The sequence below is a fragment of the Mustela nivalis genome (assembly GCF_964662115.1).
Source record: "Mustela nivalis genome assembly, chromosome: 1".
Taxonomy (NCBI): Eukaryota; Metazoa; Chordata; class Mammalia; order Carnivora; family Mustelidae; genus Mustela; species Mustela nivalis.
The window spans coordinates 154,459,574-154,487,451 of NC_139020.1; the positions used below are offsets into that span (position 1 = coordinate 154,459,574).

The 27,878-nt window shown below is 46.4% G+C and overlaps 1 protein-coding gene across 16 annotated transcripts in view; it reads left to right on the forward strand.

Moving 5' to 3' along the window:
* The window catches only part of DLEC1 (DLEC1 cilia and flagella associated protein), a 65,575-nt gene that overhangs the window by 18,688 nt on the left and 19,009 nt on the right, over window positions 1–27,878 (forward strand). For all 16 annotated transcript variants that reach the window (XR_014315554.1, XR_014315555.1, XR_014315556.1 and 13 more), the window contains 12 exons: window positions 15,216–15,303; window positions 16,036–16,209; window positions 16,913–17,049; window positions 18,226–18,318; window positions 21,381–21,471; window positions 22,199–22,361; window positions 23,365–23,557; window positions 24,370–24,428; window positions 24,992–25,160; window positions 25,585–25,678; window positions 25,924–26,054; window positions 26,181–26,339. Coding sequence is in view for 10 of the 16 variants with exons in the window: in XM_082745400.1 (XP_082601526.1) it covers window positions 15,216–15,303; window positions 16,036–16,209; window positions 16,913–17,049; window positions 18,226–18,318; window positions 21,381–21,471; window positions 22,199–22,361; window positions 23,365–23,557; window positions 24,370–24,428; window positions 24,992–25,160; window positions 25,585–25,678; window positions 25,924–26,054; window positions 26,181–26,339 (1,551 nt within the window). In the remaining 6 variants the exon portion in view is untranslated. The remainder of the gene's footprint in view (window positions 1–15,215; window positions 15,304–16,035; window positions 16,210–16,912; window positions 17,050–18,225; window positions 18,319–21,380; window positions 21,472–22,198; window positions 22,362–23,364; window positions 23,558–24,369; window positions 24,429–24,991; window positions 25,161–25,584; window positions 25,679–25,923; window positions 26,055–26,180; window positions 26,340–27,878) is intronic.

Genomic DNA, 27,878 nt, shown 5'->3' on the forward strand with positions numbered 1-27,878 from the left:
GTTTATTTAATCCATGCGTCACCCAGTGTCTTTTGATTGGAGCATTTGGACCATTTGCATTTAAAGTAATTATTGATAAGTACTATAAGTAAGTAGGTATTGTATTGTTAAGTATTGATAAGTATTACTGCCATTTTGTTTGTTGTTTTCTGGTTATTTTTGTAGTTCTTCTCTGTTCCTTTCTTCTCTTGCTTTCTTTCTTTGTGATTGATCACTTTCTTTAATGTGAGGCTGGATTTTCTTCCTCTTCATTTTTTTATGTACCATAGGCTTTTGGTTTGTGGTTACTGTGACATTCATATATAACATTCTAAGTATATAGCAATCTATATTAAGTTGATGGTCACTTAAATTTGAACACATTGTAAAAGAACTTCATTGTTACTCTCCACTCCACATTTTATGTATATGTTATTGTATTTTACATTTTTTAATTTTGTGAGTCCCCTTAGCTGATGTTTAAAATATAATTGATTTGATTTATTTTGTCTTTTCAACTTCATACTAGCTTTCAAAGTGATGACTACCCTACCTTTTTTGTGTGTTTCCTTTTACTCCTAAAATGTTTTCCTTTCATAATTTTATTTCTAATTATGACTTCTCTTTTCCACTTAAAGAAGAAGTCCCTTTAATATTTTTTCTAAGGCCTGTTTGTGGTGATGATCTCCTTTAACTTGTATTTTTCTGGGAAAACTTTTATCTTTCCTTCAATTCTGAATGATAAACTTGCTGGGTAGGATATTCTCGGTTGTAGGTGTTTAATTTTCAACACTTTGAATATATCATGCAACTCTCTTCTGACCCATGAAGTTTCTGCTGAAAATCAACTGATAGGTTTATGGGGGTTTCCCTTGTAGTAACTACTTGCTTCTCTCTTGCTGCTTTTAAAATTCTGTCTTTATCTGTAATCTTACATTTTAACCATTACATATCATTGGGTAGAGCTCCTTGGGTTCATCTTATTTGGAGCTCTCTGTGCATCCTGAACTTGGATGTTTCTTTCTTTCCCCAGTTCAGGGATGTTTTTGGCTATTATATCTTCAAGTAAGTTTTCTGCTCCCTTTTCTCTTCTCTTTCTCATACCCCTATAATGCAAATATTTGCTCACTAGAAACTGTCTGAGAGATCCCTTAACCTGCCTTTTTTTTTCTTTTTATTATTCAGCTTGATTGTTCTTCATTACCCTGTTTTCCAGATTACTGATTATTCTGTAGCCACTAATCTGTGATTGATCCCCTCTACTGTATTTGTCACTTCAGTTACTATAGTATTCAATTCTGATAGATTCTTTTTCATATTTTCTTTCTCTTTGTTGAAGTTCTCACTGAGTTTCTCCACCCTTATCTCCAGTCTGGTAAGCATCTTTATGACCATCACTTTGAACTCTTTATCAGATACATTGTTTATCTTCATTTCATTTTGTTCTTTTTCTGAATTTTTGTCTTGTTCTTTCATTAGAACATATTCTTTTTTTCCTCATTTTGCTTGACTTTCTGTGTTTGTTTCTACAAACTAGGTGGAATAACTACTTCTCCTAAATTTAAAGGGATAATCTTTGTATGGTCATTACCTGTGTAGACTGTGTGTGCCTAGTGATTGTAGAATGTAGAAATGCTGACAAGACTGTCTTCATCTTTGGCTCTCCATCATGTTCATGTTCACCAGATGACCTCTCTTGGGGTTATGTGTTGCGAGCTCATTGGAGATTAATATACATACCTTAGAAATGGCTACCAGGGCTGGGATGGGGGGAGGCTTACTTTGGCCTCCCATGAATCTGATAGAGATACCATAGTCTTTCCCCTTCCTGATGCACAGGTGGCACCACAAGATCTAATAAAAGTTAGCTGTCAATTAGGTGCATGTAAAACCCTTTGATCTCACTACAGAGTCCTTCTGCATGTCCCTTTGCTTTATAAAATCTATGGATTAAGATCCAGACTTTGTGGAAAATAGCCACACAGCTGCCTGAATTGTTGCTCCCCTGATTCCCCCCTGTCAGTAAGTTACCCTGAATAAAACTCTGTAAACTACATGGAGTCACCTGCTTCATTTTATAGTCTCAAAGTACCTTCTCAGTTTGGAAGATATTTTACTATCCCTCCTCCACCTTCTAATAGGCTGGCTGGCTGAACCTGTGGCTATCATAGGCGGGAGGACCTGGTACACTCCATGCTGGAACTGTCCTGGTGGGATGGCTAGAACTGAAGTGGGTGCAGGCTGGGGTGGTCCTGGAACTCTCTGTGCAGAGGGCATCTTGGCAGGATTGCTGAAGCTGAAGTGGGTATAACCCGGGGGATCCCAGGGCTCTCTGTATAGACAGTGCCCTGGGAGGACAGCTGAAGCTGAAGTGGGTACAAGCTGGGTTGTCCCAGGATGTTCTGTACAGGGGTGCTCTGGTAGGGGAATGCAGCTGGAGTTGAAGTGGGCATGGATCAGGATGTCCTGGGTGGTCTACACAGTGGCACCCTTGCAAGGTGGCTGGAGCCAAGGGTGGCATGGGCTGGAGTGTCCTGGGGTACTTTGCATAGGGATACCATGCTGAGACAGCTGGTGCTGAGGTGGGCATGGACCAGGGTTCCCTGGGGCACTTTGTGCCAGGAGTCCCCTGGCAAGTCTGGAGCAGAGGTTAGTGCCAGACTGGAGCATTCCAGAGTGCTTTGAACTTGTATCACCTTGACAAAATCCTGGAGCTATAGTGAGCACCGGCTGGGGTGTCCTGGTGTGTAATATGTTGGGGCCACATTGGTGGGATGACTTGGGCTGGTAGATGCTAAGGACCCAGTGAGGCAGCAGGCCAGCTATGGTGCCCAGACCCTGCTCTTGTCTGGGCTATTGAGGTGAAAAGGGAATGCAAACTGTAGAACTTTCCAGCTGAGGGGTTTCAGGAGCTCTCACTGCTCAGCAGAGTTCTAGAACTGGGCCTTTTATATTCTAGTTGCCCATGCCTTCAGTACTGTTCCTCCCTGCTGCAGCTTGCAGCATTAGGGGTAGCAGTTCCCACTGTGACTCACTCTTTCCCATCTCTTGCTGTTCCATCTATGTGGTATCTATCTTGTATTGTATAGAAGCTGTTCAGTGGCCCTCAGGTGCAGATTTAGAGCACCTATAGAGGAGGTGAGTTTTGGGGTCTTCCTACATTGTCATCTTGGACCAGAAATCCCTGTACCTGCTTTTTAAAAATGCCATATTTATTGAAACTGTGGTTTCTTACATCCTAGGTTTGGCTAATTGCATTTTTTAAAAACTTTATTTATTGATTTGACAGACAGAGATCACTAGTAGGCAGAGAGGCAGGCAGAGAGAGGGAAGGGGAAGCAGGCTCCCTGCTGAGCAGAGAACCTGACATGGGGCTCAATCTCAGGACCCTGAGATCATGACCTGAGCTGAAGGCAGAGGCTCAACCCACTGAGCCACCCAGATGCCCCTGCATTTTTGTGATGTCATTAAACATATTCTTTTATTCATATTTTCTATAAAACTGTAGTTTAGATGTAGATGTTTTATTAGATTCATGTTCAGTTTTTTGTTTTTTATTTTTTGATGAGGGTAATTCTTTGGTGGTGCTGTGTATTTTTTATTGCATCCCATCAGGAGGAATGTATCTGCTTTTCCTATTACCAGTGAAGAATGGCGTCGGAGGTTATGAGCCTGATCCATCATATATAAAGTTTTTGTCAACCTTTCATATTATTGGCTTAGAAGCCTTAGATGATTGTTACCTAGATCCATTTTTTTTTTAAATTAAGGGTTACAAAATGGTGATTTCTAATTCTGTTATTCCTTCTGTGTTTATTAGCTGTGATTTTTCTATTTAAAAAGAAACTTCACTTCATATCCCTTTCCCGCCTTCCTTATGCTCTCCTTAACCTTTTGGTAACTATTTTTATTAGTTTGGGTTCTTCCTTCTTCCATTGTTTCTTTCTGGAATCATAAGTAAATATATGGGTATATTTGAACTCCCTATCCTTACTGCCCTCAACATCTTTCTAGTTTAACTTAAAAGCATATTCAGTGATTCCTCTGAGAGTAGTTACAGCGACTGTCTTGATTCCTTTTTCACCAGTTTCCTTCATGTTTATGCTAGACTCCACCATTCTAGAGAATCAGACCAAGACCAAGCTTAGTAGTTGCCAGCTCTGCTCACCAGGTTTAATCATGACAGATCTCATGACAGATCCTTCATATATATGTAAATTGTATTTTACAATTTAAGAGAACTTGCAGATCCATCATTCTTCTTTTAAAGATTTGTTCATTTATTTTAGAGAAAGAGAGAGAGAGCCTGCAAATGAGGGGAAGAGCAAAGGGAGAGAAATCCTCAAGCAGACTCCCTACAATAGAGAATCCAGGCGGACACCACTTTGACCAAGTGATGAATTTTAACATCACCACTAATAAGACACTTTGATATCATATGCCCCGAATATGACACACTGAGAGGGGCACATCACTTATCTGGTATTCTTGCAAATAATGCATAACCTCAACCTAATCATGAGTAAACATTAGACAAACCAAACTGAATGCCATTCTACAAAGATATTACATAAAATAACTGACTAGTGCTCTTTAAAAGGCTCAAGGTTGGGGCGCCTGCGTGGCTCAGTCAGTTAAGCATCTGACTTTCGGTTTTGGCTCAGGTCTTGATTTCATGTTGTGGGATCGAGCCCCATGTGGGCCTCTGTGCACAGCACAGAGTCTGCTTCAGATTCGTTCTCCCTCTCCCGCTGCCCCCCCCAATAAAGAAATAAAATCTTAAAAAAAAATGGAAGGCTCAAGATCATGGGCAATAGAGAACAACTAAGGAAATGTCACAGATCAGAGGAGACTAGAAAGACATGGGAACATAACACAATTTCAGATTTTGGATTGGATCCAGTAGTGGAAAAAGAAAGTTAGTGGACGAATTGGAAAAGTATATGTAGATCCTATGATTTAGTTTATATATTATAGCAAACTTAATTTCTTAGGTTTGATCATAGTTCTCTTGTTATGAAGATGTTAACATAAGGGAAAGCTGAGTGAAGAGCATATGGGAACTCTCTGGATTATTTTTATAACTCTTGTAGCTCTAATTTCAAAATCAAGCATTAAAAATATACATGTATTAAGGAGAGCTCCAGTTATGTAACTAGATAGCCTGAAGCGGGGTGCCTGGTTGGCTCAGTGGGTTAAAGTCTCTGCCTTTGGCTCAGGTTATGATCCTGGGGTCCTGGGATCGAGCCCCACATTGGGCTCTCTGCTCAGTGGGGAGCCTGCTTCCCCCCTCTCTCTGCCTGCCTCTCTGCCTACTTGTGATCTCTGTCTGTCAAATGGGTAAATAAAATCTTTTTTAAAAAAATAGCCTGAAGAATAAGAATCTACAAAAAATGAAAATTCTAGAACTGACATTACTCAATAGTAATAGGACTTACCAGCAAACTAGACACAGATGAAGAGAAGATTTGCAGAGAGGTCAGTAGAAATGATCCAGACTAAAGCACAAAGAAAAAAAGAAGGAAAAATACGTAAAGTAGCATTTTAAAATATGGGACCTAGTGAACAGATCTGTTGTATAATTGAAGTCCCAGAAAGAGGGTAGAGGGAGAATGGGACAGGAGCAGGGTTGGAAGACGTAGTGGATGACAGTGATCCAAAAGTAACAAAGACATCAAGCCATAGAGTAAAGCACTAACAACACTAAGCAGAATAAAAATTTTTTAAAAATCATACCCAGGCATATTTAGTAAAATTCTGTTCTAAGCCAAAGAAAAGGAGGGGGGACTGTAACTTAAACCATCGAGAGAAAAAAGACCTACCATCTTCTAATGGACATGATTGAACCTACAAAATGCTTGGAATGGAAGCTTCAAAGTGTTGAAAGAAAGTACCTTTCAATCTAGAATTCTAAACCCAGTGAAAATAGTCTTCAAAAATGAAGATAAAAGGAAGACATTCTCAGACAAAAACTGATAATTTACAATGAGATAATAATAATTCGTCACCAGGAGATCTGCACCAAAGGAATTTTTAGTCAGAAGAACATGCATGAGAAATTCAAGAAGGAATGAACAGCAACAACAATCACATGACATGCAAATGGACCAGGTACTGCAGTTAAAAGAGAAGGATCTAGTACCTGGGTGGCTCAGACAGTTAACCAGCTGTCTTTAGCTTGGGTCATGATCCCAGGGTCCTGGGATCGAGTCCTGCATTGGGCTCCCTGCGGAATGGAGAGTCTGCTTCTCCCTCTGCCTGTCGCTCCCCCTCTTTGCACTCTCCTTCTCTCTGACAAATAAATAAACAAAATCTCTAAATTACACACAGTAATGACTTAGCCTCAAAATATGTAAGTACAATTTTACAAGACTGGAAGAAAAACAGATAGAATAACAAACACGTAGGAGATTTTTAACATTTTTTTCCCTCAAAAACTTAAAAACTAGGTAGACAAAAAAACCCACTAAAGATATAGAAGTATCAAGCAATTAACAAACTACATCTAATTGACTTATATTGACTACACTTGGCAATTGCAATATGTATTTTTTTAAAAGATTTTATTTATTTATTTGACAGACAGAGATCACAAGTAGGCAGAGAGGCAGGCAGAGAGAGAGGGGGAAGCAGGCTCCCTGCTGAGCAGAGAGCCCGATGCGGGGCTCGATCCCAGAACCCGGGATCATGACCTGAGCTGAAGGCAGAGGCTTAACCCACTGAGCCACTCAGGCACCCCTGTATTTTCTTTTAAAATTGCATATGAAACACCAAAATTGTCTATGTGCTGGACCATAAAGCAATTATGAAAAAATTTCAAAGAACTAAAAACATATATAGAGTTAATATAGAAATCAACAATAACAATATAATAGCAACTACCTAAATATTTGGAAATTAAGTAATTCATTAGTAAACTCATGAATCAAAGAAGTCATAATGGAAATCAAAAAATAGAAAATAATGATCATTTTTAAGAGTTATTGAAGTATATTTGACATATAGGGTTACTTTTGTTTCAGGTATACAACACAGTAATTCAACAATTTAATACATTACTCAGTGCTCACCATGATAAGTCACATCTGTCACCATACAATGTTATCACAATATTATTGACTATATTCCCTATGTTGTACTTTTCATCTCTATGGCTTATTTATATGAATGATCATTTTTAAATGGTACATCAAAGCTTGTAGAATGCAGGTAAGGCCAAGCTTAAAAGAATATGTGTAGACTTATATTTACATGTTAGAAGAGAAATAGTCTGAAAACCGTTATCTAGGTATATCTGAAAGATCAGAAAAGAATAGCAAATTAAACCCAAAGAAATGGTAAGGAAATCACAAAAACAAGGAGAAATTTAAACAAAATAGAAAACAAATATGCGGTAGCATCAGCAAAGCCAAAAATTAGTTCTTTGGAAAGATTAATGAAATTAATCCCTAGTAAAACTGATCAGATCAAAGAGAAAAGAAAGTACAAATTCACCAATATCAAGGAAAAAGAGGGCATCATTATAGATCCTATAGACATAGAAGAAAAAGAGGTTTATGAGCAATGTTAAACATGGAAATTTGAAAATATAGATGAAATAGAGAAATTTTCAGGAAAATACAATTTACAAAATAGATACAAGTAGAAATAAAACATCTGAACAATGTTCAGACACTGAATCTCTGTTTAAAACCTCACAATGTTTTAAAATTGTGATGATCGCACAATTCTATGAATATACTAAACACCATTGTCTTATACACTTGAAGTTATTGAGTTGTGGCGTGGGAATTATATTTCAGTAAAGCTGTTTAAAACAACAACAACAATAGGGTGCCTGGGTGGCTCGGTTGGTTAAGCATCCAACTCTTGATTTCAGCTTATGTCTTGATCTCAGGGTCATGAGTTCAAGCCCTGCAATGGGCTCCATGCTAGATGTGGAGTTTACATAAAAACAACAATGACAAACTTTCCTACCAATAAAATTTCAGGCCATGATGGTTTCACCAGTGAATTCTTTCTAACCTATGAGGAAGAGTTGCAATGATCTTTTACAAAGCCTTACAGAGAATAGATAAAAGGGGACACAACCCAACTTGTGTTATAAGACAAGCATAATCTTGACCCCCAAATCTGAAAAGGATTATTACAAGAGAGGCTAAACTTTGTCATGAACAGAACTGTAGAGTTTCCTAGCAAAACATTAGCAAACTGAATTCAGCTTTATCTAAAAATGATCAACATTACAACCAAGTTGGTTGATCCAGCAGTGCCAAGTTAGTTTAACATTTGAAAAGCAACAAGTAGAATTCCTCACCCTAACACAATAAGGTAGAGAACTCATAAAGTTATCTTTCACTAGATGCAGACAAAATTTAATATCTAGTCGTAATTTTAAAAAAAAAAACTCTTTGCAAACTAGGAATAGGGTAAAAGTTTCATAATTTGACAAAAGGTATTTACAAAAATAAAACTGCTATTATTCAGAGACATGATCGTGTACCTAGAAAATCCAAATAAATTTACAGATAACCTATTGGAATTAAATAAAATTAAGTGAATTTATTGAAACTCTTTAGACACAAAGTCAATATACCAAAACCAAATTTGTTCCTCTGTACTAGAGCAAACTATTATAAAATGAATTTAAAGCAGATACTATTTATAGTACATTAAAAAATTATATTTAGGAATAAATTTATTTTATTTTTTTCTTAAGATTTTATTTATTTACTTGAAAGAGAGAGAGACATCCAGAGCAGGAACATAGGCAGGGGGAGTGGGAGAGGGAGAAGAAGTCTTCCCGTCCAGCAGGGAGCCTGGTGTGGGGCTCAATGATCATGACCTGAGCCAAAGGCAGATGCTTAATGACTGAGCCACTCAGGCAGCCCAGGAATAAATTTAAATAAATATGTGTAAGACATTGACAGAAAACTAAGAATATAAGTGAAAGAAATTAGAGGAGATCCAAATAGATGAATAGGTACATACACAGTGGTACGTTGGAGCCAAGTCATAGTAGCACATGAGAGCTGACCACGTACCTTCTCCCCAAATCCACGTTCAGTGATGGTTTCTTGAATTCGACCACAGTGGGAGTATTTACACTATGGAAATCAACAAATACTATCAAATCAGGGCTCTCTTCCACCCCCAAGAGCCTGTCATTAAACATTCACCAGCACACTACTGAATATACTGTATTCATGGATTGGAAGACTCATTAGTAGAGGGATATTGTCAAAGAATAATTCAGAGGAATTTGTTATCTGCATACTCCTGTGAGGAATAGTAGTCAGTATACTGTTGTCAGTGAACAAAAGCAAAAGCAAATTTATAACAAGAGGAGAGAGAAAAAACTTGTAGTCTGGCAATAGTGAATCATCCAGTGTTCACTGTTCTTAGTCCAGGTCTGAACCATTGTCCTCAACTCTTCCCATTTGGGTCAGTAGTGCCTAAAGGAGAGAATTTAACCTGAAGAGCTTTATTCTCTGATGCAGAATCTTTTGGGGATGTCAGTTTGATATTGGCACAATAGCGATATTTGTATACCTGAACATCTGACAGTGGAGAGCAAAATATACCAGGGCAATTATAAATATTATAAGAAATATTGAGAACCTATTTTGCACCCAGTTTTTTTGTCCGCATGGATCTAATCAAGAGCATACATCATCTTAAAGATCAGTTTGGTCAGTCTTAGTGAAGTAATTGGGGTTTCCCCCTTTGAATAATTGACTATTTCATTTTTTCCAAGACATGTATTCTAGCAGTACTGTTAAATTTAACAGCTATTTCCATAGAGTTCATTTTCTTGAATATTCATGTGTTCATGTGCCCTTGAATATTGATTCATCTACTTAGAATCATTCTAAGTAATGAAGTTATGTTAGACTAACCTCAAATGAGTTTATCTAAAGCCCTTGAATATTGATTCATCTACTTAGAATCATTCTAAGTAATGAAGTTATGTTAGACTAACCTCAAATGAGTTTATCTAAAGTCAACATTCATTTTGCTTCTGTAATTATCCTAGATTTGTCCAGTGGGAATCTTACAAGTATTCTCCAATGAGAGACTCCCATGTTCTTTTGTGGGGTTTTTGGTTGTGGTGTTTTTTGGGTTTGTTTCTTTGTTTTTGTTTTTTTAAGCACTTCCTTGCATTCTGGCATTAAAAGATGTTCCGCTTCATCTTGTTCTTACTTTGTCCCAGTTCTGGAATCAGTTTCTAAAAAGCCCTGCTTCCTTTTTGTAGAGAACACAGAAACTTGATATTTAGAAACCAGGGTCTAAGCACTAGAGATGCTGTTTGCTGCTGGGGTGTCATTGCTTGTGGGTCCTTTCAACGGACAGAGCTGGAGAAAAAGAGCAGTTGCGTAGATCCAACCATAAACAGACATATGTGTGTACACATGTGTTCATGCATATGTCCACACACAGTTGCATAGTATTTAAAATCTTGACTATACTGATGCCTCTAGTTCTAGTCTAATTCCACACTACCTCCTCCTCTTCCATGCTTGTGGTTCCTTCTCCTACCATCATGTGAAGAATCTTGGAATCAAATTCTACTTTTGGAAGTCTCTGCCTCTAGAGGCTTTGTAGTGAGGCTCAGGGTCAGAGCTCCATGATAAGTGGATGTCCGGTGGCAGGATTCCAAGTATTTATATAGTGGAAGGCGTATATCCCAGATGTATTATGTTCTGGAGCTTAAGAATAACATTTGTGGCTAAAAGTACTTGATAGAAAAAAAGTACTTGAAATGTTTTTTCTGGCACGACTTCAAGGGCAACTTTTATTGGTGTCTGTTTGAAAGTATTTAGTGTTCCAGTTATGATAGCCATGTAACCAATTGCCTCACAAAGACTTTGTGAAACAGCCATTTGCTTGCTGATCAGGTAGGACACAGTGAGAAGAGTTTGTCTACTGTGATGTTTGGAGTCTTAGCCAGAAGACTGGAGGCAGAAATTTTCTGAAGTGTCAGTCACTCACGTGTCTGGTGGTTGATGCTGGCTTTCAGCTTAGATCTCAGTTCCTTTCCCCGTGGGCCTCCTGTGGAGGCTTGCCCATATCAGTTAGTTCATTTCCTCTCCTACCCTCCCCTCCCCTCCCAGCCCAGTGGCTGGTTTCCACAGAACTGGCCTCCCAAAAAGAGAGATACTGTCTGCTACAGTGTATTATAATATGGGGGTGACATCATTCAGAGTCCCTGATACATCTAGACATTTGGGAAGAAATTTTTAGAGTAGTGCGAGGATATTGAGTTATTAATAAGTACATATTAAACAAAATAATCAACTGATTAACTCTGGATGGACAATAATTATATAAGGGACAATTTCATGCACAGCTGTATCATTTATACAGTGACAATAGTGTAAATATCAGTTACTATACTAACCAAGTAGTATGATATAACTTATATTGGGAAGATGGGGGATAGGAAGCACATATCATATGGTGAATTGGATATGGGAGAGGAAAGAGAGAATGTTCACAACGTGCACCCATATTTAATGCATACAGATTAAGAAAGATATTATGTCATTTGGAGGCATATTCTGAAATAATCAAAGGGAGGAAAAAATATTATAGGAAATGACAGGAGACTGGCTCAGGGGAAGAAAGCAGGATTTCTGTTTTTCAAAACCTTTGATTCTTTAACCTGTGTGGTGGTCCAACTTTGATGAAAATAAAAAACTTTTTAGCAAAAGAAATGCTAGGCCTAGATCATCTTACAGGTACACACCACAACCATTTAAGCTAATTCCTATTATATATAAACAGTTTCGGAGACTAGAAAAGGAAGGTGATGAGCCTACTATGGTCTGAATATTCGTGTCCCCCAAAAGTTCTATGTTGAAATCCTATGGTATTAGAAGGTAGAGACTTCGGGAGGTGCTTAGGTCATGAGGGTGGGGCTTCATGAGTGGGATTAGTGCTTTTGTAAAAAAGGCTCTAGAGAGATCCCTTGCCCCTTCCACCACTTTGAGAACACAGTGAGAAGGTACCAGCTATAATCAGGAAGAGGGCCCTCACCGAAATGTGACCATGCTGGCACCTTGATCTTCGACTTGTCCGCCTCCAGAGCTGTGAGAAATGATTTTCTGTTGTTTGTAAGAAAACCAATTTATAGTATTTTGTAGAGGATCCCGAATGGACTAAGACAGAGCCTGATCTTACCTTGACCCCAAAGCCAGATGAGGAGGTATAACAATGAAAAACATGCTCCAGGCTTGCTTAAGAACACAGGTATACTCCCAGTCCTTGGCCTCTGGAAGTTATGAGAAAGCTGCTCTGTCCGAGGTGGAGGCAGATGGACCCAGGCTGTGAGTGTGAAGGCTAAAGGGTTGTGGTGGGAAGAAAGTCCTGTACCTTGTAAGCCAGGGGGCTATTTTGTTTCCTGTCAATATTTTGGTAACTTAAAAAAGACATTTGAAAGAAAAAAAAAACCAGGTACAGAAATACAAGGTGAAAAATGGCAAGCCAAATCAAGTAAGAAATGCATTTGGGCCCACGTGTGCACCTGCACACGCACACACACGCACTAGGGAGCAAATTGTGTATAATCCAGGAATGCAAGGAATGTCTTCACCGTGGGCCTTGAGTTGGCAGTTCCCTGCCCTAAGCCTCTCATTTTTCCCTCTGGGGCTTCCAGTGCTATTAAGGAAAGCCAGCCCGCTTATTATTATCACTGTCCCAGAACTTGCAGGCACCAAAGCTGCCCCCATTCCAGAGCCTGACGTCCCTCTGCACCTCCTTCCAGCTGACCGTGGGTGAACGCCATGGTGATTGTGATGCCACTGTCTACCGGTGTCCTTACACCCGACTTCACACCAGCTGGAGTTCTGATTACCACCAGACTGGTGGGAAAACTAACACAAGACCTGCCTCCTGAGGGTCTGCTGCCTTAGGACCCTTCTGATGCCAGCTGTCATAACCTGGGTGCCTCATAAAGCAGGGTCTGAGACAGTGAGAGTCTGCGCTGTCAGTCACATCTCTGGAGAAGACTGAGGAAAGGGGGTGGAAGCAGGAAGTGCCAATCCAAGAAAGTGTTACTGAGCTGTCCGCCATAGAGCCCAGTTGACTCTTTCATCTTGTGGCACATCCCCTCAGAAGCCACATAAACTGCTGGCTCCTGCCCGTTACTGGTCAGAGGTCTACCTTGCGTGGCTGGAGCAAGGCTCTGTTGATGGCCCAGTGGATGTGAGGAACGGCTGCCAACCATGAACACCTTGACCATGAATCTCAGCAGTGGGTACAGCTGGCTCCATGTGTGAGGGAACAGCAGCCTGATGGAGGGAATCAGCATGCAGTTGCTTGGGCTGTTCCATGCACATGTGCACTCCTGAGGAAACAAAACTGAAATGGCATCCTTGCATATGGAAAATAATTTAATCCCTACCTCACTCCATACCCTAAGCAAAGTACTTTTCAGCAAAGATCTCAAACAAAATTTATTTATTTATTTTCAGGTGAAATTTAATTGTATTATCATTACTTGTTTTATATTGTATCAGAAAGAGGAGGGGCAGAGGGAGAGGGAAACAGAGAATCTTAAGCAGGCTCCACACCCAGCACAGAGCTCAATGTGGGGCTTGATCTCACAACCCTGAGATCATGACCTGAGCCTAAACCAAGAGTTGGATGCTTACCTAACTGAACCACCCAGGTACCCCTCAAACAACATTTAAAGAAGAAAATATAGGAGATATTGAAAGATTTCTAGAAACAGAAGCACAAACCACAAAAAGTTGATGAATTTTATATTAAAATCTTAGAAATTGTATATCAAAAGATAATATGAGTTATAAACTTGGAGATGTTTACAACATATACCTTATAAAGAATTAGTACCCAGAATATATCAAGAACTGCTACAAATCAATAAGAGAAAGACAAAGTATACAATGGCAAAATGGTAAAAGGATATGGACAGGGGTGCCTGGGTGGTTCAGTGGGTTAAGCCGCTGCCTTCAGCTCAGGTCATGATCCCGGGGTCCTGGGATCGAGTCCCACATCGGGCTCTCTGATCAGCAGGGAGCCTGCTTCCTCCTCTTTCTCTCTGCCTGCCTCTCTGCCTACATGTAATCTCTCTCTGTCAAATAAATAAATAAAATCTTTAAAAAAAAAAAAAGGATATGGACAGACAACTCACACAAGAGGAATCCCAAATAGGAAATAAACCTGTGAAACAATGCTCATCATCATTAATAGCAGAGTAAGGTTAAAATAGTAATATGGGTCTCTCCACACTTGGGTGTGGTTTACAGATGGACTGATGCAATTGTTGTGTTGGTCAAAAATGGACAAGTTTTGACTTAGGAATACATACCTATGAATAAAAGTATGAAGACACACACTTCACATTTATGTAGCTGTTATCTGGTGGACAGCAAGGGGGCTGGGATAGGGCTTCATCTGTATTTTTAATGTTTTTATCTTAATCTAGGTAATGGAAACATGCCTTTTGTCATGTTATAATTTATGATTTTTTTTTCTAGTATAATATTTCACAAAAGAGAAGCAAGAGATATGCTCATACACTGAGCTTCTCTTTTCTGCCAGGCCCTGTGTGGAGTGCTGGTGGGGGCTAGCAGTGTTTGAGTCCCAGGCCTTGCCCTGGGGGTCTCCCAGTCAGAGGGAGGGAGAATAGAAAGCAGGGTTTAATAGGGGTTGGATGGGTTGAGTGGTAGTGGGAGGCCCAATTACAAACCAGTCATATAGGTGCCCACAAACACCTCTTGACTGGGCCCATGGGAAGAAACGACCCAAAGGGATATGTGGGGAAGAAGTCAGCAACATAAGAAGCCAGATGGGCAGGACTTGGGAGCCAGATGTCCTGGGCTCAAATATCAAGACCATTACTTACTGGATAAGGGGCCTCTTTTAACTTCAACTTTGTCAGGGTAAAACAGAGATAGCTCCCACCTTTTCCTGGCTCTTGTAAGGTTGAGGGGCACATGGCAGATGCTCGGCAAATAGTAGGTCTTGTTTTAAAGAGGGCAAAGCATAGGTCAGATCTATTCCTGTCTTCATGTACACTTTGTATTTTATTTTTTCCAAATACAATCTAGGGTAGATAGAGGGGTGTATTGAATCCCCATGCGCCCATCCCCCAGTTCAGACTCACTGCATCTACACCTCTACCCTCTTTCCATATTACGTACAGCATGTGCCTCACGTCACTTGGCCATGTGCGTTGTCTAAAAGAGCTCCCCTTGACTTCTGGGCAGATGGTGATCTCCCTGCAGAACACCACCGCGACCAGTCGCTACCTGCGAGTCCTCCCACCTTCTACGCCGTACTTCGCTCTGGGACTGGGTGAGTCAGCCTAGCAGTAATCCGGACCACCTCGAAATTGTACGTGGGCTCACTCCCAGCACAGGCCCGCCTGACCCTCACATGAGCCTGGGCCCTCCTTTCCTGTCGCAGTCCCTGGGGCCCTTCTGCTCTGCAGATAGCCCGTCCACCTCCCACCCATCCTCCTAGTGATGTCTCTGAGTCCCGCCAGCCCCTTTCTCCGGGCACCCCCTCTGGGCCCTGGACCTGCCCTCTGCTCACTCTCCATGCTTCCACGGCCCGAGTCAGGCTGTCCTCATTCCCCACTTAAACCAGTGTGGGGGCTTCCCAGCTGGCCTTCCAGCTTCCACACCACAGTGTTTTATCCAAGAATAGCTCTGGTCATGTCGTTCCCCTCCCAACCACGCTCGGAAGCTCAAATGGCTCTCTGCTGTCCACAAAATAAATTCTAAGCCATCAGGCCAGGCATCTCTCCCCTAACTATTCCAGATGGACCCTATCACTCTGCCACCCACCTGCCCGGGCCCTGGTGGTCTCCCTAGGACTCCCAGCCCTAACAGCCTGTCCCCCTTGCACAGCCTGGTGGTTCTGCCATCAGCGTGGCTTTGGCACAGAAGGAATACTCTTGGAGCAGCCCAGCTGTGATAGGGTCTACCTCTGTCCCCTGGTTGCCAGCCACACGCAACACATGAGCCCAAGCCCCGGGGGCTGACTGGTCCCCAGGTCCTCATCTTTTGCTTCTGTCATGCATAGGGATGTTCCCAGGCAAAGGCGGAATGGTGGCTCCTGGAATGACCTGCCAGTTTATCGTCCAGTTTTTTCCTGACTGTCTTGGGGATTTTGATGACTTCATCTTGGTCGAGACCCAGTCAGCCCACACCCTCCTGATCCCCTTGCAGGCCCGGCGGGCCCCCCCAGTGCTGACGTGTGAGTGTGTGCTCTGCCCTCCCTGGGATGCAGTTCAGGTTGACACGTCCCTGGAAAACCCGTCTGCTAGCAGGGGCCCTTTGTGGCAGCACATGACTTGGTCCTCCCAGGCAGGGGCTTCTGGGTCCTAAGGAGGCACCTGCTAGTACATATAGCCTTCCGCTGTGTTGGGCCCCCGTTGTCCTGCTTCCTGGTGGAGGCTGACTCAGAATTGTACACAGCAAGAGAGGAGGCCAGCAGCCTAGCTATCCCCAGCACAGGCTTTGCTGGCTCCTAGATTCCCAAGTGGGTCTGTGTCACACTGAGCCAAGCCAGGGGTGCCTGGGGCCCTCAGCAGATGTCACCTCTGTGGTCGTGTGGGTGGCTTTGGGAAAGCTGGCTTGGGCTGGTCTCATTAGCAGCAAGCCTCTTCGGCTGGACCCAGGACTCTGATCCATGCTGCGTGGCCCTGGCTGAGGCCTGAGTCTCCAGTGAGCACAGACTCCTGCTGATCTAGCCAGCAACGCATGGAGAGACTACCGTGTGGGTGCAGGGCTCAGGGCGGGTGCCCATCCAGCCTCTCAGCTCCGGGCGCTGGGCCGGAGGCCCTGCATCCTTCCACGGCTGCTCTGAGCTCTGGCATGACCTCAGGGGCGCAAGGGGCCACAGGGCCTGTTCAGAGCAACACGTTATTTCTGCTGTGCCCCTTCCCCTGTGGCTCCAGTGTCACCAGTGCTGGACTGCGGTTACTGCCTCATCGGGGGAATGAAGATAACCAGATTCGTCTGCAAAAACGTGGGCTTCAGCGTCGGCAAGTTCTGCGTGATGCCTAAGAAGAGCTGGCCGCCACCAAGTTTCCGGGTGAGTGATCGCAGGCTGCTGCCTGGAGCTAGAGCAAATCCATCCACGAAAATCCCGCCCACCCCCACCCCATGAGGAACTTGCTAGAGTGACCTGTGATTGGAGACACACACACAAAAGAATGGTGTGGTGTATCTCGCCCACCTGCTGTCATCAACACCACAGAGACCAGCACTGTGGTTGGTTGGTTGTCCTGCCACGGAGACCTGTGTCACCTGGGCAGCTTGTGTCACCTCCCTCATCCTTCCAAGCCAGGCTCAACTGTCACCGCATCTACTCCTTCCTTCAGGCATCCTTGTGGCAAACGTTTTCACAGAGCCCTACGTTGGCAGCCCCTTGGCTGTGTTCTGTGCCGTATTTATTTGGCGCAGTGCTCGAAAACATTTTTTGGGCCAACATTTAAAACTAGGGAGATTTCACCTAAAAATCTGCATTTCCAGTCTCTGAAAAATTGGAGGGGTGCCTGGCTGGCTCCGTTGGTAGAGCACATGACTTTTGATGTAGGGGTTGTGGGTTTGAGCCCCACTTATGGCATAGAAATTACTTTTAAAAAATCTTTTTTGAAAAAGAGAAAAGAAAAATTGGAAGATGGGCAGCGCCAGGCCAGGATTCCCTGTGGCCCCTTGGCAGCATAGACTGTGTGCTCACGCTCTTATTTTTCAGATCTGTGTCTCTGGGAAACAGGTGATAGATCCGGAGGACTGCATGTTCCAAGACCATTTCCCTCACTTCTGTTACCTGCCAGGGTCCTCTAGGTGTGGGTTTGGGTCCCCGGCGCACTGAGATGGCCTCCTTTGCCAGCGAGATGGCAGCTCCCCTCGACTCTGGGACTTAGAACCAGGGGTGGATCTGGGACTGAGGCAGCCACACAGGGTGCTGGGGTGGGGGCAGGACTATGCTTTGAGAGCCCGCCTCCAGGTTGAGGCTTCATCTCATGCTTCTGCTTCATGTCTGAAGCACTCACTCGTCAGTGGTGAGTTCCTTCTGCTCCTCATGGGGGCTCCTCATGGGGGGCTCGCGGAATGGGCGAGCCTCAGTTTCTTCATTGGCTGTGTCCTGGATGATCCTTAAGATCCTTCAGATTGCAAAATAGATGGAGGAGAGAAGTGTGTCATCAAAGGGCTAGATTTTACAATCTCTTCCAAGCTCTTGTGTAATCTTCCGCTTTTCTTTAAGGCTGTTGCAACCATTGGCTTCGTTGAGCAACCTCCCTTTGGAATCCTGCCTTCGGTGTTTGAGCTGGCTCCAGGACAGGCCATATGTATGGAGGTCGGTAGTTGGACAGCACATAGAGTTTCTCCTCATTACAATCAGTCATGGATGTTCCTTCAACTGCTTACGTGATTTCATTCACCTGTTTTCGTGACTTGAATATCCACTCTCATTCTGGGATGGTTTCTGTGTAGGAGGGTGTTATTCTGTGGGGTGATGTCATCTGACCGTCTCATGACCCCTCTTACAGAGCAAATGCGGATAGCCCTAGCATTCCACCATGATCCCCCAGTGCTGTTTGTCCGCACTGTTAGCCTGGGAGTCCTTCCCATCTTAGCTGCCTCCGGAATCTTCTTTTGGTTCTTTGGTCTCTCTTAGACACGTCCCCTCAACCCCTACCTGGTCTGGTGCCTGGGGACGATAGTGACTTTGTCCTCTCTTTCCTCTTTCATTCTCAGTTACTTGGCTGGCAAAGTCTTCCTTCCTCCCCCCTTATCCTGGGCCTCTGCAGAAGCTCCCAGACTTGGATCTGCTGGCTGTGTGGCTTGTCCTTTCCTAACCAGCTTCTTTCAGTGGCCCCTTTGGCCCATCACACCTGCTCATTGATCCCCAGCACTGTCTGTGAGAAACAATGATGTCTCCCTGCCCCTTTAAAAAAAAAAAATAAAAGATTTTATTTATTTATTTGAGAGAGAGACAGAGCAGGAGGGAGAGGGAGAAGCAGACTCCCTACTGACCATGGAGCATGATGCAGGGCTCAATCCCAGGACCCTAGGGTCATGACCTGAGCCAAAGGCAGATGCTTACCGACTGAGCCACCAGACACCCCTCTCCCTGCACCTCATGCTCCACACCTCACCCTCCCCAACTTCACGGTCCAGGGTTCAGACTCTGAGCTGCAAGCTTACGTGGCCTTCCTTGCTGGCCTGTCGGAGGGGCACTGACATTCTAGAGTGAAAGCGGTCTTGTTTCTAGGGAAGGGCATTTCGACTGCACCGTGTCATCAGGTAGTGAGAGCCAAGAGCCATAGCATTTTCATACTACCTATTGCAATCTTCTAAGAATCTTGAAAATGCACTGGTATCTTGACCCCAATCCTGAGGTTTTGAGTTAATGGGTCTGGGGTTTGTCTGAGGCACAGTGAAGAGGAAGGCTTCCTTTAGAAGCTGCTTTCCGGTATCAAATGTCTGATAGGATCTCGTTTGGGAGTCCTGGAGTGATGCCTTCTTGTTCATGTCTGTGCCAGTCTGATCCCTGATAAGGACCTCACTTTTGGGGTTGGGATGAAGCCAGGTAATGGGTGTTATAGGGCTTTGTCAGACCTCACCTGCTGATGGAGTGTGGCTTGGGTCCTGTTGCCTGGTCCAGGCCTTGTTAGTACCTTGTGGTATGGCTTTAAGGAATTGGGGCTGACCGTCCCTGCCCAGGCCAGGACTTCCCCTCATCCCATCCTCTTGTGATCCTCAGGGAAAGGAAGAGAGGAGCAGCAGGACTCTGGGGAGTCATGAGCAGTCAAAGGGAGGTTTTTCCCCCCTTGGCATTCCTTGTGTATTTTTTTTTTAGATTTTATTTATTTATTTGCCAAAGAGTGAAAAAGAGACAGAGAGAGCACACATAAGCAGAGAGAGCAGCAGAGAGAGAGAGAGAGAGAAGCAGACTTCCTGCTAAGCAGGGAGGCTGATGTAGGACTCCACCCCAGTACCCTGGGATCATGACCTGATCCGAAGGCAGACGTTTAACTGACTGAGCCCCCCAGGCATCCCCTTTGTGTATTTTATTTATCGATTATTTGGGGTTTGTTTTAAAATGTGTTTATATTTCCAGGCTGCCTGGATGGCTCCATGGGTTAAGCATCTGCTTTTGGCTCAGGTCATGATCTCAGGGTCCCAGGATCGAGCCCCGCATCAGGCAGTGCCACCAGTCTCTCACTGCCTGCCAGATAACACCATGCCCAATGAGCTTTCTTTCCTTTGCTTCTCCCTTTCCTTCCCACAAATCACTGACCACACTCTGTTCTGCCCACTCACCATTCTGTTCTGTCTTAAAGAGTGTTCTCGTATTTGTCCCAGCTGCATAGTATCCCACTAAACAAATGAACCTTAACCCGGGTCACTTGTCCTCTACTGCTGGCCACGAAGATTCTTTCTGATCTCTGGCCATTTCGACAACTCCGTACATCACCCTGTCCAACCATGAATCTCCCGGCAGCTTCCAGTCCTTGAAGGGGCTTTGCCGGCTCTGGGGTCTCTGCTGGTCAGAACTGTGACCGCACTGAATCCCCACCACGTGGGTGCGTCAGAGTGTCTGATCCCTCACACCCTTGCCAGTACAGTGTGTTATCAAATGTAAAAGAAAAGTGGCTCAGTGGGTTAGGCCGCTGCCTTCGGCTCGGGTCATGACCTCAGGGTCCTGGGATCGAGTCCCACATTGGGCTCTCTGCTCAGCAGGAAGCCTGCTTCTTCCTCTCTCTCTGCCTGCTTCTCTGCCTACTTGTGATCTCTGTCTGTCAAATAAATAAATAAAATATTTTAAAAAAAGAAAGAAAGAAAGAAAGAAAGAAAGAAAGAAAGAAAGAAAGAAAGAAAGAAAAAAGCCTGTCGTCGTGTGTATTTTAAAGCACATGCAAACATGGAGTGGGCTCTCTGGCGCCCAGTCAATGTTCCTTAACTCTTGGCCAAGCTCATGGCATCTGTGCCTCTCCGCCTCTTCCAGCCAAACCCCACACTTCCCCTCTGGATAATTATGAAGAGAATTCCAGCTATCTTGTCATTGCTTTCCTGATTGCTGGCTTTCTGCTCCTTGCCAATATGAAGGGTGAAAATTTTTTCCGGGTGGTTTCCATTGGCATTTCTTGTATCACGAATGAGGTTAAACGTGTGTTCCCGTGATGAAGAGCCATTTTTATCTCAGTCTCTATGAACTTCTTCTTCATACCTTTCAACATGCTTCCTGCATTAGTCTGGGCTGGGGCCCTGGCAGAACCTCCTGGCCTTAGGGAGAAGGCTGGGGGTGGGGGAAGAGCAGGCGGGGACAGGGTGGGAAGTGAGAAGTGGAACAAGGGGAGGGGTGTGTGTCTGCAAGGAGGCGGGAGGTCACAGGGCAGCCCCTCTCTTCTCCAGGTCTTATTCCTCCCAACGAACCTAGAAAAGGCAGAGCAGACCTTCATCATTGTGTGTGACAACTGCCAGATAAAGGAGCTGGTGACCGTAGGTAGGCTTGTGTGTGCTCCCAGGCCTGGGCTGGGGTGGACAGGTGCTATGACTCCAGAAACTGCCACATTAGCCTTGTCCATGGCTCAGCTGTGCCCACCCTTCCTCAGGGGGGTGCCCTGAAGGGGTGTTGCAGCCCCCAGGCTCTGGGGTCTGGTTTAGTCGCGCTCTGGGGTTTGCTCTGGTCAGACATTGGAGACCCAAGCCAGTGTGGCCTCTGGTACAACCCCAGGGAAACTTCTGGTGATAGACAGATGGAAACCTGGGTGAAGTCTTTGATTTCTTCATTTTGAAACTCACCTGGATCTCCTTTGGGGTATTGCCAGAAACTTAAATATAAATGACCAGAGGCATCCCATGTCCTGTTCTGTTCTGAGCTAGAAGGGGCATTCTTCTGGATCTCCCCCAAGATGTACTCCTTCCTCCCTCCCTCCCTCCCTTCCTTCTTTCCATCCTTTCATCCTTCTGTTCTTCCATCCAGTTTCACCCAGTAAATATTAACTGAGTGTCTGTTATGTGCCAAGTTATCAAAATCACCTCCTTGTAGTCTGGGAAGATATGGGTATGGGATGTGTGTGCTAATGGCCCCCCATTCCCCTCTTTGCACACTTCTGGGGTTCATGGTCAAGGCCAGCTGCATGTGGATGGTGGCATGGATCCTGGGACAGCCTTTGGCCATAGAGCTCTGATTTCAGCCCTGGTGAAACTTTACCATCTTACGGTGTCAGGAATTGGGCAGCTGGTTGCTTTGGATCTGATCTATATTTCTGGTGAAGAAAGTCACCCGGAGCCTGGAGAGCTCACAGACTTAACAGCCCAGCACTTCATACGCTTTGAGCCTGAGAACCTTCAGTCCACAGCTAAAAAGCAGCTGCTTATTAGAAATGTTACGTGAGTGACCCCTGTGCCGGGCCCTCCAACATGCACCCTTCCTCCTTCTGCACCTGACCCAGAGTTCCCACTGAGGCTGGAGCTTCCTTTCAAGGGCCAGGAAGGAATCTGGACAGGATGGGAGAACTCAGGTCTGCACTGCCCATCACGGTAACTGCATGTGGCTATTGCAATTGAAATCAATTAAAAGTAAAATAAAGCTCACTTTTTTGATGGCACCAGTCACATTTTAAGTACCAGCCACAGGTGTAGCTCGTGGCTGTCCTTTTGGACAGAGCAGATACATAAGACTGCCACTGCTGCAGTCTGTTATATTGGACAGTGTTGTTCTACATCATTCTGGAGTATCCTTAGCCCAGAGCAGTTTTGCAGAAAGGTCTTGCCCTGCCTGTGAAGGGAGGCCAGCCAAGTTCCAGGATCAGGCAGATTGTGACCAGTGGGTTCAGGTCCTGACCATTCTGTGAGCCCGGCCATTAAGCCAGCACAGACCTTCCCTGGCGACCCCAGGCCTTACGAGGGTCTGTCCCCTGAGGTGATGAGCTATACCCATCGGCTACCCCTCCATCAGCAGCATGCCGTAGTCCCACCTCCCCACCGCCATGGAGTTGTCACTGCCCTGCTGGGAGCCGGTGGGCACACCCCCTTCTGGACAGAGCTGTCCTGGGACGCCACAGCTGGAGGGGCAGAGGGTGGTAGAATGGGGACACCAGGCAGCAAACCTTTGGAACTCTCGTGTGGTAGAAGTCATGGCAGAAAAGTCTCCAGATATCTACAGTTAAACAGAGCCGGATTTCTTGTGTTTACCATTCTCCCTGCGTCACCATGGCCACTGCAGTGGAGAGAGGGAAGCTCCCTGAGAGAGGTCTCCAGCATGGACCCCCTGACCCCCGTGCTCCCCCACTTCCTGATCCTGGGTCCTCTCTACTCACTCCTGGAGCGGGGCCCAGCCAGGCAGGGGGTCAGGAGACTGGTCCTGGCAAGATGGCTCCACTGGCCCCCACAGGCACGTGGAGCTGGCCTTCCACTGGCAGATCATGAAGCCCAACCTGCAGCCCCTGATGCCTGGGGAAAGCTACAGCCTGGAAAGCCTCAAGTACCACCCAGACAGGGAGACAGCCTTCTCCATCCTGCCCGACAGGGGGCTTCTCAGCCCCCACGCGGACCACGAGTTCATCCTGAGCTTTTCTCCTCATGAGGTAAGAATGATGCCATCCTGGTAGTCACACGTGATGGGGCCATGGCACTTTCCATCCCCCGTCCCCGTCCACCCCCTGCCCCACCGCCGTCCTCCTTTAGTGACGCTGAAGCCGCCGCTGAGCCTGACAAGATCCTGGCATCCTCCAAGGCCAGGACTTAGCGGAGAGTGGGGTTGGAGGACAAAGCGGCGTATTCTCCCTGGTCCTGATGGTGCGCCCCGGGCTCGTTTCCTCTGCTCTGGTGTCTTCCGTGTTTCTACTGTGTTGGTGACAGTACCGTCTCTGCTCAGGCCCCCACCTCTCCTGAAGAATGAGGTGCAGGAGCCGAGGGCTGGGTTCACATGGTGGGCCCCTGTGTGAGGCCCTGTGTGTAACTCAAGAGGGGAACAAGAGCTGGGAGTGAAGGGGGTGCTCTGGGTCCCCCAAGAGCTCCCTGGCCTGTCCAGCCGGCATCCTGGCCCTATTGTTCTGGGAGGCCCTGGTGCTTCCTACAGTTGAGGGCACTGCCCATGGGCCATGTCAGGGTCTGAAGAGCCTGTCCTTCTTGTCCGCTCTGGCCCAGCTGAGGTAGGAACACCAGTCTCGGGACTGCGGCAGCCCCCACACTCGAGTCCTGCCTCCCATCCTGGCAGGCCACCCCTCTTTCCCTAGGATGGGGGCGTGGCAGAAGGGGAGCACCACTATGTTCTTTGGAAGACCTCTCTGGCAGCTAGGCCAAGGGGGAGAAGGAATTCCTGCCATGGCTCCCGGCTTCTCTAGGGCAGCCTGATTAGAATGCAGTTTGTTTTCAAGGTGCCGTGTTTGCCTTGCAGTCCAGGGATTTTCACAGCGTGCTCCAGATGGTGCTAGAGGAAGTCCCAGAGCCCATGAAGTGAGTGGGAACAGGGCCCATGAGGGGTGGGCTGCAGGGCCTGCCTTCCCCCTTAGGGATACTGGGGAAGGCAAGGGCAAGGAGTCAATGAGCCCCCTGACCTCAGCCGGCTTTGACACGGGGGAGCACTTCTGCCTTGCCCTGGCACCTAGGCCCAGAGGGACTCAGCTGCAGGGAATGACTCACTGGGCTCCACTTAGCCCTAGCCCAGGGCAGCCATACTGCTGGGCCCTGGGTGGTGGCCAATGAGGAGGGGAGGCTCTGCCCCATTGTGGGCATCTCCACCAGCTCTTCCCCAGGCAGACTGTCAGGGTGTGGTCCAGGCAGCCTCGTGTGTAGACCCCAGGCTGAGTGCCACCACAGCTGAGTTCCAGGAGGCAGCAGGCAAGGCATCCTGTCCCAGACTGTCACTGGTTGGTTGGCTCATGCCTCTGATTTGAGGGCACTTAGGAGCTGCGGATAGGGGAGTGCTTTCTTTTTACAAGACCACAGATAAGGGACAGAGGGAAGGGCTGTGCTCCTGGGCTGTGTTGGCACTTAGCTCATGGTGGGTTTGTGTTCAGCTTGGACCTGGAAAACTGGAAGGATTCCTCCTGCTCTATGGATGATGTGATTGTCCTGGAAATCGAGGTGAAAGGCTCAGTGGAACCTTTCCAGGTTCTCCTAGAACCATATGCCCTCATCATCCCCGGGGAGAACTACATTGGCATAAATGTGAAGAAGAATTTTAAGGTAGGCTATGGTCTCCCCCCAGCCTAGGCTACCCAAAAGTGTGCGGAACTTGGCATGAGTATGGGGAGGGTGTGGCTGGAGGAGCAGGTGGCAGCCTCCGCACAGAGGATGAGACTGTCCCCGGGGCTCCTGAACCTGATTTGGTGTGCACAGGTGATGGGCCGGGCATGTCTGTCATTTTACCAGCTCCCCAGCATCCTCTGAATGATAGGGCTGTGGGGCCATTCCTATGGTCGTGGGTCTTTGATGGGATACGGCACCCACAAACCCTGCTGTGTGGTGGGGGTGCTGTTGGATGGCCAAGAATTAGCTGGGAGGGTGTAGGGAGGACTCTCTGTGGGCCCACAGCCCTGCAGTCCTTTGGTGGGTGCAGATTTGTGCAGGGGCGGTGCCTGTGGAGTCTGGATTGGGGTGTGTCTTGCAGATGTGGAACAACAGCAAGTCCCCCATCAGATACCTGTGGGGAAAGATCAGTGACTGCCACATCATTGAAGTAGAGCCCTGCATGGGGACCATAGGTACTGCAGGGACTGTGGTGGGGGCGGGGTAGGGGTGTAGGCAAGATGTCCTGAGGCCGGCTGTGGGGGAGACCTGAGAGAGGATGGTGGCCTGTGCAGGGGCTCAGGGGGTTCTGGGATCAGCTCCCGCTGCAGCCTGGCACATGGAGTGGATGAGAAGTCAGCAGAGGCCACACATCTGGGCCCAGCCACAGCGGGGAACTGTCCCCCTCCCTTTCTCCAGCTCACTTCCCCCTCTCTTCCAGAACCCAGCGAGGTGGAGGATTTTGAGTTGAGCTTTACCGGGGGTGTCCCTGGCCCAACAAGCCAGGACCTGCTGTGTGAAATCCAAAACTCACCCTTGCCAGTGGTGTTACATGTTGAGGCAGCCTTTAAGGTGGTGCTGGGTGGGGGTGGGGGGGGGTGGTTGCTGTGCGGCTGGGAGGGCCTGCAGGGTGGCAGGGGTAGGGTGCAGAGTCTGTTCCCAGGGTGGCCTGGTGACAAGCCCCTCTGGGTGTCTCAGGGGCCCGCCCTTGTCATCAGCGTCTCAGCCCTTCAGTTCGGTTTGCTGCGCCTGGGACAAAAAGCCATGGACTCCATCCAGATCCAGAATGTCAGCCAGCTCCTGGCCACGTGGTGCATGAAGGAGAGCCTGGTCTGCCTCCAAGAGAGGGGCGAAGATGTAAGTCGGGTGCCCACCAGCTCCAGGGCTGCCTCCCCACTGCCACCCCGCCACTGCTGGCAGCTGGTTCACTTGTCCTGGCACATTCAGAGCATTGAGGCTGGAGAGGAGGTCACTGCCTGGTCACCCCGCCTGGCAGTGTCACCGGTTCTCCCCATCTCTGACGCAGTTGGGTTACCCTTGACAGCAGAACTTAAGCCTGAACTGGATGTTCCTGTTCCTTTCTCTACCGTCTTTCTGACGTGGAAATAAGACATGGATTTCTCCCTCTGTCAGAGCAGCCTGAGTTGGAAGGAAGATGGGCAGCTGAGCTGGGGGGGAAGCTCCCCAGTCTCCAGGGATGGCCAGGCCCTCAGGGCTCACCCCCAAGGCTCCCAACCTCCCAGAGACAGTACCCGCAGTTCCAGTACCTGCCACCAGGGGGCACTTGCTCCTGGGCTTGCGGCCCCAAACAAGAGAATCCAAGAGGTATTTCCACTGAAGTAGCTCTTTCCTTTTAGCTATAAACTTAGAGAATACTAAAAGTGATTAAATATAATCATCATTATCATCACTAAATACAATGTGCGATCCAGAACAAAACCAGAGCAAATGGCACAAAATGTCAGTTACTCCCTACCTGCCTCTGGCTAGCTGTGTGTCACCACTGGTCACCCCCACTCTTCATACACGGGACAACTGTGGCTTCTTGGAAGCTGCCTTAGGTCATTGTTGCCCTTGTGAAGCTCTGACCAGGTGTGTGTGATGAAAGCACCCTCCCTCCGACTCCCTGCCAAGGTCCCCCTCTTGCTTGCCCACATACCGTCTAGGGACAGAACATTGCCCTTCCCTCCTAACGCATTCAGAAGCTGAGGAAAGACAGGTGCAGCTGCAGATCTGCCCGTGGGCGTTCCCTTTCTCCCAGACTTCTCCTTTACACTTGACCAGCCTTGTTCCTTAGGCAATGGCTTCATTTCTCCTTCTGGGCACTCTGAAACTTAGCAGTTGGGACCATTTGTCTCAAATTACCAGCACCATTGCCAAGAAACGCTGGCAAGTGCCCTGTTACACAGGGTTGGAGTTTTGCACTTTTCGTCCAGGCTCATTGGTCTCCCTGCTTGGATTTGGGAAGCATGGAAGATGGGGACAGGGACAGGGTGGTATCAATATCTTTAGGCAAGAAGCTTTTCTTCAAATGAAACCTTAGGCAGAAGCTCAAGATGGAGAATAAAGTGCGACTGCTCTGGCCACCCAGAGATGCCCTTGTTAGGTGCCTGCTGCCCTAGCCTGCCTTTCCCCTCCACCCTAGTCCCCTTCCTTAAGTACTCTGGGACTTCCCAGAGCACAGAGCACAGCCGTGCTCCTTACTGGATAGAGACAGAGAGGGACAGTGACTTCCCCAGGATCACACAGCTAATGGGTGGTGGAATCATCAGGTCCTCTGCGTTTTTTTCCCACTGTGAAGAATGACAATTTTTTTATAATTGAAGTAACCGTCAATTTCATAGTATGTTGAGATTTATGTCTTAATCGAGGCTGGTATGAATCCTGTCTCTGCAG